The sequence below is a fragment of the Bubalus bubalis genome, chromosome 18 (genome assembly GCF_019923935.1).
Source record: "Bubalus bubalis isolate 160015118507 breed Murrah chromosome 18, NDDB_SH_1, whole genome shotgun sequence".
Taxonomy (NCBI): Eukaryota; Metazoa; Chordata; class Mammalia; order Artiodactyla; family Bovidae; genus Bubalus; species Bubalus bubalis.
This window is the reverse complement of record NC_059174.1, coordinates 49912524-49922795: the sequence shown is the minus strand read 5'-3', so window position 1 is coordinate 49922795 and position 10272 is coordinate 49912524. Positions and strand designations below refer to the sequence as shown.

The 10272-nt window shown below is 48.5% G+C and overlaps 1 protein-coding gene across 1 annotated transcript in view; it reads left to right on the top strand.

Annotated features, from left to right (window-relative positions):
• The first annotated feature begins 5657 nt into the window (after positions 1 to 5657).
• Positions 5658 to 10272, top strand: part of DMAC2 (distal membrane arm assembly component 2) — a 5825-nt gene continuing 1210 nt past the window's right edge. Inside the window, exons 1-5 of the mRNA XM_006052053.3 lie at positions 5658 to 5730; positions 7313 to 7509; positions 8695 to 8775; positions 9550 to 9686; positions 9791 to 9953. Of these exons, the coding sequence (XP_006052115.3) occupies positions 5680 to 5730; positions 7313 to 7509; positions 8695 to 8775; positions 9550 to 9686; positions 9791 to 9953 (629 nt within the window). The 5' untranslated portion in view covers positions 5658 to 5679. The remainder of the gene's footprint in view (positions 5731 to 7312; positions 7510 to 8694; positions 8776 to 9549; positions 9687 to 9790; positions 9954 to 10272) is intronic.

The following is a 10272-nucleotide window of genomic DNA, read 5'->3' as shown; positions in this document are numbered from 1 at the left end:
TGTGAGCGGCCGCCCCGCCTCTTCTTGCCCCGCCCCCCTGGGTCCCGCCCACTGCTCCTCCCCAACGCCCCCTGCAGCCCTCTCCTCCACTTACCTCTATCTTCCCCTGGTTTGATCCTTGCCTATCTTCCCCACTCTGGCCCTTGCAGGGCTTCCCAGGCCCTGTGCCTGAGGAGCCAGGAATGGCTTCCAGGAGAACGATCCCTCAGCCGGAGTGCCTTGGTGTCCAGGCTGCTGGCCCAGGCTGAGCAGCAGTTCTGCCAACCCTGGACTTGTCCATAGACATTATCACTAGCAGTTCAGGCCCCGCCATGAACTGCAGCACACCAGGCTCCTCTGTCCTCTTCCGGGAGTTTGCTGAAATTCATGTTCATTGAGTTGGTGATCGATCCCTGGGTTGGGGAGATACACTGGAGAAGGGAGTGGCAACCCACTCCGCTATTCTTGCCTGGAGAATTCCATGGACAGAGAAGCCTGGTGGGCTAAAGTCCATTGGGGTCACAAAGAGTCAGACATGGCTGAGCAACTAACATTTACTAATGCCAGTTACAGAACCTAGGCAGTGACTTACTGTACAAATCTTCAACTTTTCTGTATATTTTCAAATTGTCCTATTAAAATGTTAGGAAGCTATGATGCTATTGGTCTCTGTCTCTTAGTGGAGACAGTTGATTCCTTTGGGAGAGTTCATTGGTTGAGATTTTCAACCGATGGGAGTTGAGTCAGTGCTCATGACTGATGGGGGAGTGTTAACAGAGCTTGGCAAAGCCTTTCCCTCCAAAGATGTAGTTCTACTGCTGTAAGCAATGGAAATTTAATTCAAATTCATTTAGGTAGAAATGGGAATCTATTTTTAGGAGCTTTGGGGCAGGCCAAGAGCAGACAGACATGCTGGATTCAGGCTTTAAATGATGTCTTTGTTGTTGTTCAGCTGCTCAGTCATGTCTAACTCTTTGTGATCCCATGGACTGCATGGACTCCCATGGACACTAGGCTTCCCTCTCCTTGACCATCTCCCAGAGTTTGCTCAACTCATGTCCATTGAGTCAGTGATGCCATCCAACCATCTCATCCTCTGTCATCCCCTTCTCCTCCTGCCTTCAATCTTTCCCAGCATCAGGGTCTTTTCCAATGAGTTGACTCTTTGCATCAGGTGGCCAAAGTATTGGAGCTTCAGCTTCAGCATCAGTCCTTCCAATGAATATTCAGGGTTGATTTCCTTTAGGATTGACTGGTTTGATCTCCTTGCTGTTCAAAGGACTCTCAAGTCTTCTCCAGCATCACAGTTTGAAGGTCTCAATTCTTCAGCTCTCAGCCTTTTTTCTTGTCATGATGTCTTTAGCAGCAGTAGTAGTTTAGTCGCTAAGTTGTGTCCGACTCTTGCGACCCCATGGACAGTAGCCTGCCAGGCTCTGCTGTCCTTGGGATTCTCCAGGCAAGAATACTGGAGTGGGACTCTGGTTTTCTCAATCTCTCTGCTCTCTTTGTCTCTTTTATTGTCTGGTATTATCCACATGGTGGTAGGAGAGTTGCTGGACGTCTCGTCTGTGGTAGATTGTATTATTTTCAAAATATTTTCTTCCCTCCCACTGGTCCTTCCCTTAGGAGAGGCTTTTGTTTCCCTCCTCCCCACTGACGAGTTTGGTTGTGCAACTTGTTTTGGCTGTGACTCCTGTTGGCCTTCTTTTGTACCCATAGGTTTCACTGGGTTCCAGGGACTGCTCTCTCCCTTTGACCCTTCAAGGATAAGGGTGTAATGGAGCCTCTCTGTGGCTAGTTTACAGGTGTTTGACCATCCCTCATTAGATACTCCTCACTTTGTAAATCGTGCTATTATTAAATGCTCAATTATCTTATTTGTGTGTGACTTACTTTTCTGCTGGGATCCTGACTGACACAGAATTCTGTTGGATAGATCTACCACAGTTTTTTTTTGTTTTTTTTTTTTTTTGTTTTTTTTTTTTTGAAGGGGCTTCCCTGGTGACTCAGCAGTGAAGGATCCGCCTGGCAATGCAGGAGATGTGGGTTCAATCTCTGGGTAGGGAGGATCCCCTGGAGCAGGAAATGGCAACCCACTCAGGTATTCTTGACTGGAAAATCCCTTGGACAGAGGAGCCTGGTGGGCTACATATAGTCCATGGAGTTGCAAAAGAGCTGGACACGACTTATCGACTAAACAGCAAAACAACAACCACCACAATTTATTGGTTGTATCTCATGCTCTACTGCTGCTGCTAAGTCGCTTCAGTCATGTCCGACTCTCTGCAACCCCATAGACAGCAGCCCACCAGGCTCTCCCATCCCTGGGATTCTCCAGGCAAGAACACTGGAGTGGGTTGCCATTTCCTTCTCCAGTGCATGAAAGTGAAAAGTGAAAGTGAAGTTGCTCAGTCGTGTCCGACTCTTAGCGACCCCATGGACTGCAGCCTACCAGGCTCCTCCGCCATGGGATTTTCCAGGCAAGAGGACTGGAGTGGGGTGCCATCGCCTTTTCCGATCTCATGCTCTACCACCTCTTTATTCTTTTGCCTTCAATCTTTCCCAGCATCAGGGTCTTTTCCAATGAGTTGGCTCTTCATATCAGGTGGCCAAAGTATTGGAACTTCAGCATCAGTCCTTTCAATGAATATTCAGGGTTGATTTCCTTTAGGATTGTCTGGTTTGATCTCCTTGCTTCCCAAGGGACTCTCAAGAGTCTTCTCCAGCACCACAATTCAAAAGCATCAATTCTTAGGCTGTCAGCTTTCTTTATGGTCCAACTCTCACATTCGTACATGACTACTGGAAAAACAATAGCTTTGACCAGACAGACCTTTGTAGGCAAAGTGATGTCTCTACTCTTTAATATGCTGTCTAGGTTTGTCATAGCTTTTCTACCAAAGAGCTAGTGTCTTTTAATTTCATGGCTACAATCATCGTCCATAGTTAGCATCAAAGATCTGTTAGGACTTCCCTGGTGGTCCAGTGGTTAAGAATCTGCCTGCCAATGCAGAGGCCACAGGTTTGATCCCTGGTCTCGGATGACCCCACATGCCTTGGAGCAACTAAGTCCCTGTGCCACAACTACTGAGTGTGCACAATCTAGTGCCTGAGCTCCACAACAAGAGAAGACACCGCAACAAGCCCACACACCACAACAGAGTAGCTCCTCGCTTGTCACAACTAGAGAAAGCAAAGTCTGTGTGCAGCAACAAAGACCCCCACAGCCATAAATAAATGAACAGATAAATATAATCTTAAAAAAGAAAATATAAATCAGACCATGGCATGCCTGTGCAAATGGAATAAAGCACAGTCAATTTCTTGCCCACTTCTCTGACCCAGTCTCCCACACCTCTGTGCAAGCTGGTCCCAGCTCTGGGTCTTTGCACTGGCTGTTACCTCTGCCTAAAACACTTTCCCCCCAGGCCCTTGAATGGCTGTTTCCTTCTCATCCCTCACCTCCACTTAAAAGTCAACACTTTACAGAGGTCTTTACCGATGGCCCTGTGCCTCAGTCACTCCCTATTATATGGCTTATTTTTATTTGCTTCTTATCAAACACTCTCTGCAATTATCTTGCTTATTCATTTGTTTCTTAACCATCCTCTCACTGACTGGAATGTTGGCTCCATTCCAGGGAGAGCCTTGGTTCCATGGTAATCTCACAACTCAGAACAGTGCCTGCCACATGGTAGGGACTCAGTAAATATTTGTAGAATGAATGAATGAATGAGTAATTCTACCCACAAGACTTCATAATGAATTTTCCCTTGAGATATAGCCTTGAACTCCAAACAAAAATTGCCAACACACCGCAATACTAGTCTTGAAATTCTGCCTCTGTCCCTTACCTTGAAATCTCAGATCACCATCTATTCGATTTTTCCCTTCCCTGACCCTGCTTTAAAGAAAGATGCGGGGCTTCTCTTATAGTCAGGTGGATAAGAATCCACCTTGCAATGCAGGACACACCGGTTCAATCCCTGATCCAGGAGGACCCGACGTGCCTAGGAGCAACTAAGCCCATGCACTGCAATTACTGAAGCCTGCTTGCCCTAGAGCCCATGAGCACAACAAGAGAAGCCAAAATGGGACCTGAAATGAGAAGCCCGAATATGGAAACTAGAGCAACCCACACTCTCTACAAGTAGAGAAAGCCCACCCTCAGCAACGAAGGCCCAGTACAGCCAAAAATAAATAAATATTTTAAAAAATAATGATTAAAAAATAAATACGTGGAGTTTCTCAGCACATCTTTTTCTGTTCTAAGGAAGCATTAACAGGTAGTTAGACCTAGAGGAACAGGAAAGCTCACAGGGACCTGTGAGTGCAGTCAGAGGGAAGGAAGGTACTCCAACAGCCCTCTCCTAAGGGAAAGACTGCTGGGTACCATTTTAACGCCCATTGGAAAGGGAGGTCCGACAGACTGCTAAACACAAGAAGAGTAATAAGTGTGTGCTCCTTTAAGAAGTGTTATTTGAAAAAGTGGGGAAAAGACCTAAGATCTCCAAAGAAGACATGCAGATGGCTAACAAACACATGAAAAGATGCTCAACATTGCTCATTATTAGAGAAATGCAATCAAAACCACAATGAGGTATCACCTCACACCGGTCAGAATGGCCATCATCAAAAAGTCTACAAACAATAAACGCTGGAGAGGGCATGGAGAAAAGGGAACCCTCTTGCATTGTTGGTGGGAATGTGAATTGATACAGCCACTGTGGAAGACAGTATGGAGATTCCTTTAAAAACTAGGAATAAAACCACCATATGACCCAGTAAAATCCCACTCCTAGGCATATACCTTGAGGAAACCAGGATTGAAAAAGACACATGTATCCCATTGTTCACTGCAGTGCTATTTACAATAGCTAGAACATGGAAGCAACCTAGATGCCCATCAACAGATGAATGGATGAAGAAGTTGTGGTACATACACACAATGGAATATTACTCAGCCATAAAAAGGAACAAATTTAAGTCAGTTCTGATGAGGTGGATTATTATACAGAGTGAAGTGAGTCAGAAAGAGAAAGATAAATATTGTATTCCAGGGAACATATGGAAAAATGGTTCTGAAGAATTTATTTACAGGGCAGCAATGGAGAAACAGACATAGAGAATAGACTTATGGACATGGGGAGAGGGGAGGAGAGGGTGAGCTGTATGGAAAGAGTAACATGTAAATTTATATTACCATATGTAAAATAGATAGCCAACGGAGAATTTGCTGTATGGCTCAGGAAACTCAAACAGGGGCTCTCTATCAACCTGGAGGGGTGGGATGGGGAGGGAGATTTGACGGAGGTTCATAAGGGAGGGGATACATGTATACATATGGTTGATTCATGTTGAAGTTCGACAGAAAACAACAAAATTTTGAAAAGCAATTAACCTTCAATAAAAAAATTTAAAAAAATGTTATTTGCTAGTCATGTCCAACTCTTAGGGACTCCGTGGACGGTAAAAGACAATAGTCCTCCAGGCTTCTCTGTTATGGAATTCCCCAGGCAAGAATACTGGAGTGGGTTGTCATTCCCTTCTCCAGGGGATCTCGCCGACCCAGGGATCGACCCCGAGTTTCCCGTATTGCAGGCGGATCCTTCATGGACTGAGCCACGACGGAAGCCCTTTAAGAGGAGCGCAGGAAAACGGAGGGGGCGTGGCCATAAGAGACCCGGTGGGTTGGATAAGATGAGCCCCTTCCGGTTACACAATCCTAGCAAGATGGCGGCGCCCAGGGCGGTAGGTGACCGAAGCTTTTAGAGCCCCCTAAATTAGTGTCCGCTCTGCTGTTTCTGCCTTCAGGACCTCTCTCGGCGCCCAGCGGACAAGGAGCGAGAAGGAGCAGGGGCTCTCTCCCGCTAAGCCTCGCTCTGGGCGCGGAGACCTGTGGTCGTCCGGGGCCGGGAAGGATCGGTGCGGGTCACAGGCAGCGAAGGAGAGAAACCAATGGGGAAGCAGGGCGTGCCTACTGAGAAAGTGCGCCAGACCAATCAGAGGGAGGGATCCAACGGGCTCTGGGAGTCGAGGGGCGGACTATAATGGGACCTGCAAAGGATAAGGGTTTGGAAGAAATTGGCAGAAAAACTGAGGTTTGAGGTCCAAGAGTAGGAGACCAAAGGTGAGGGAAACTCATGGAATAGTTAGGAATTATGATGGAAAACCCAAGAGGTGAATTTGGGAATTCCAAGGGAAAAGATCTAGGGGAAATTAAGGGGAGAATTTGCAATATTGTGGAAAGAATTTAGGAAGAATTCGCCAAAATCAAGGAATGGACCTAGGAAAATTAGAGTAAGGTTGGGAGCTTAAAAGGAATTTTAAGGAAAATAAGTATGTGGGCAAAACTATTGGGAGAATTTGGTTAAAGGAAAAAGAGAAACTGAAGCAGGTTAAGAGAAAACTTTGGAGGGGAACTTGAAGAGAGTTTGGGAGCTTCAAGAGGTAAGTTAAGGATGGTTTGGAGAGAAATTAAGATTATATTTGGGAGCTTCCCTGGTGGCTCAGTGGTAAAGCACCCTAGACCCCATTTCTCAGCAACAGGAGAAGTCACAGCATCAGAAGCCCGCACACAGGAATGGAAGAGTAGCCCCCCATCACAGCAACTGGAGAAAGCCTGCGCAGCAACAAAGACTCAGCATAGCCAAAAATAAAATTTTTTTAAAAATTGTTATATTTTGGGGAAAGGAATGCCTTATTTAGGAAAACTGGTGGGAAGTGGATAAAATTAAGGGGAGAATTTGTAGTACATTAAGAGTTCAGATAATAGAGGTTTGGTGAGAGACTAAGGGCTTGGGGGAAGTTAGGGGGAGAATTTAGGAAAAGCAGAAGACCCTTTGGCCAAATCAAAGATAAAGTTTTTTGGCAGCGCTAGGTCTTGGTTGCTGTGTGCAAGCTTTCTCCAGTTGTGACAGGCAGGGGCTACTTGAGCTGTGGTGCACTGGTTTCTCATTGCAGTGGCTTCTCCTGTTGCGGAGCACAGGCTCTAGGTCAAGTGGGCTCGGTAGTTGTGGCACACGGGCTTAGTTGCTCCGCAGCACGTGGGAGCTTCCCAGACCAGGGATCGAACCCATGTCCCCTGCATTGGCAGGCATTCTTAATCACTGGACCACCAGGGAAGTCCCAAAGAGAATTGAAGATTGATTAAAGAAAAGAACTTGGGGAAATTCTGGGGAAATTTGCAGATTCCAAAGAACTGGAAGGTCCTAGAAGATAAATCAGCAGGGAAGCATTGAGGAGGGAAAATTTGGGAGGAAAAACCGGGGAATCTGTCTGTGTGTCTCGCAGGAGGCTCTGGGTTCAGCTGCTCCTCCCCTCTCCTCCCCAGTCCTTGCAGCTAGTGGCCCCAGTATGGAACAGGGGTACCAGCAGCGTCCGTGGCCTGAGCAAGGCAGTGGACCCCGAGGGCAGTCAGAGGAAGGGGAGGACGCTGCTCCAGTTCCTGACTGACCGCTTCTATGATGTGGAGGCTGTGAGGGAGTACCTTCTCCGGAAGCAGGTGTTGAAGGTGCAAAAGAAAAATCGGTGAGAACCCCTGGCCTGCTCAGCCCTGCTGTCCAGGCCTCCCCGGTCTGCCTGCCCTGCCCTTGCCACTCCAGGAAGCCCTAGGGCTTCCACTGGGAGCCGTGCCCACGTGTCTCTTCATCTCCAGCCCACATGCTTCCCAAACTCTCCAGCTCATAAAAGCAATCCATTGCCCACTATCTCCTCTTGGAGGTCTAGCTGGCACTTCAGACCTCACATGGCTAACAGCAAACCTTGGTTTCCCCCTAAAACAGCCTTCTCACCCCCAAGCCTTCCCCATCCCAGTCAGTGGCACCATTGCCCATCTGTTGTTCAGACTACATTCTAAGGAGTTATCCCTCATTCCTGTCTGCTTCCCTTTCCTCCACATCCAGTCCATCAATAAAATACCAGAATATCCTAAATTTGACCAATGGTCACCTTCTGTCTGTAGCCTGGTGGGAGCCCTTTTATTTTATGGTTGGATGACTGCAGTTGTCTCCTGTCAGTCACCTTTTGGCCCCTGTTACAGTCTACACAGCAGCCAGAGGACTCTTAAGAAAGGAAGATGGATAACATTACCACTTTGCTTAAAACCCTCTTATGGTTTCCGACTGCAACTAGAATAAAAGCCAAACTCCAAGGCCAAAAATCTGGCCCCTTACTGAGCTTTGAGACCTCTGCCAGGGACGCCCACTCACCTCTCCCAGCCTGGCATCCTTATTGCCATTTATTCATCTTAATTCAAGCCTCTGAGCCTTTGCAACTGGCTTTTCCCTCGGCCTGGCAGACTCTGACCCTGAACTCTGCAATCCCTCTTTCATTCAGATCTCTCAAGTTTTGCCTCCTCCAACACGCAAACCAAATCACTCACCTCCATCTGCCATCCCGACCTGAGCCACTCCTAGTCTGTTCCCTCGGTATTAACTTCATCACAGAATTGCTACTCTGCGATTTGTTCTTAACTTGGTGGTTATCTGTTTCCCCTGTGAAATAACTGCAGGGGCAGGGACAATGATCCGCCTTGGTCACACTGTCCCCTAGTGCCCAGCACTTTAGAGGCGCTCAGTAAATATTTGCCATCTGACTCAGTCTGCCTGCATATCTCAGTCCCGTGCTATGGACTGTGACCCCCTCAGCAGCACCGGGGCCTGGCAAGGGGTGTGGTGCTTTAAGGCTCACCCTCGGCTACTCTTCTCCCGGCAGGTCCTTCACCTACATCAAGGAGCAATACGGCCCCTACGTCGCGGGGGCCTATTTCGTCTTGAAGCAGGGAGGCGCAGTCAAGTATGACGGCAAAGGTGTCAGAATGGGGGGTGGGGGTTGGGGAGGCGGGAGAGCCACTTTCTAAGCCTGGGGCTTATCCGTTGGATGGGCTCATGTCAGTCCGACTGGCTTCTGTGCACACCCTGGTCTCTGCCCGTTCCTGGCCATGTGGCTGGGGACTTGTTCCTGAGCTTCAGTTTTGTCATCTGTAAAATGGGATGGTGGTCATGTCTAACCTACACGGTGCGCTGTAAAGATTCAGAGACACTTTGCAGTCTGGACACTTGTCATGGGTCACAGGCCAACATAGCACATGTGCTCGGTCAGCACTGGTGTGTCTTTTCTTTCTTCCTTCCCCCTCCTCCTCCTCGTTTTCCCCCTTTATTTTCCTTCTTTTTTGAAAACACAATTCACATAGGCTTCATCTAGCCTTCTTCTTGGTTCCGATTAAGATTTTCACTTGTTTTGAGCACTTTCTCCAGCACCTTCCTTAGAAATGGTATACCTGTCTGTAAATATCTCAACGTTCACCCATCTCCAAGGATTCTTGTCTCATAGCTCTTTTTTCTCATGTTAATATCCATAATTTCTTACACCCTCAGCTTCCAGGTATGTAAAATTGGCCAAACACTCCATCTTTGATGGGGTTGTCAGGGGACCCAATGAGACCAGACATGTAAAGCCCTTAGCGCAGGGCCTGGTGTATAGTGAGTGCAGCAGGTTCTCTGATATGGTGCTAGGAGTGTTAAGAGGTTGGAAGGTTGTGGGACCCTGCTGACACTCGCTCTCTCCCAGGTTTCGGGACAGGGAGTGGATGCGGGCGAATGAGCAGGGCCTTTCCTCTCTCGAGTTCCGGAAGCTCCAGGAGGTGCCCGTGGAGGCTGTGGATGCCAGTGGTTGTGCCATCAACTACCAAGGCCTGGACAACCTCTGTGAGTGGGGTGGGGGGGGATGAGGTGGAGACGGACCAGGCTCTGCCCTTTCGTGGTGGGCTCCAGAAGGGCTGTCAGTGCCATCCTCCCTCTGCCCCCTGCAGTGGCCCTGAAGGAGCTCCAGTCCCTGTCGCTGCGGCACTGTCCCCACGTGGATGACTGGTGTCTCGGCCGCCTCTACCAGCTGGCTGACTCACTGCAGGAGCTCTCCCTGGCCGGCTGCCCCCGCATCTCTGAACGGGGCCTCGCCTGCCTCCACCACCTCCAGTGAGACCTCAACTCAGGCTGGGCCCCAGACCAGGGGAGGGCAGTACCCCCATCCCTGCCTCCTGGACAGACCTAGAGCTGGTGGTGGGTCAGCATAGATGAGCTGTGCAGTGAACCTCTGGGAGGGTGGGAAGACTCTTAGTCTTCCTGCCTTTTTGTATGAATGAAATTACAAGATATTTACACTGTTGTGGGACAGCAGGAGCCAGAGGTGTGCAGTTTGTAATGAACACAGTGGGTCTCATATACTTGAGCAAAGGTTTTATTCGAAAGCTGGGGGTCAGCATGGGGGCAGGTACACCCCCCACACTCACACACA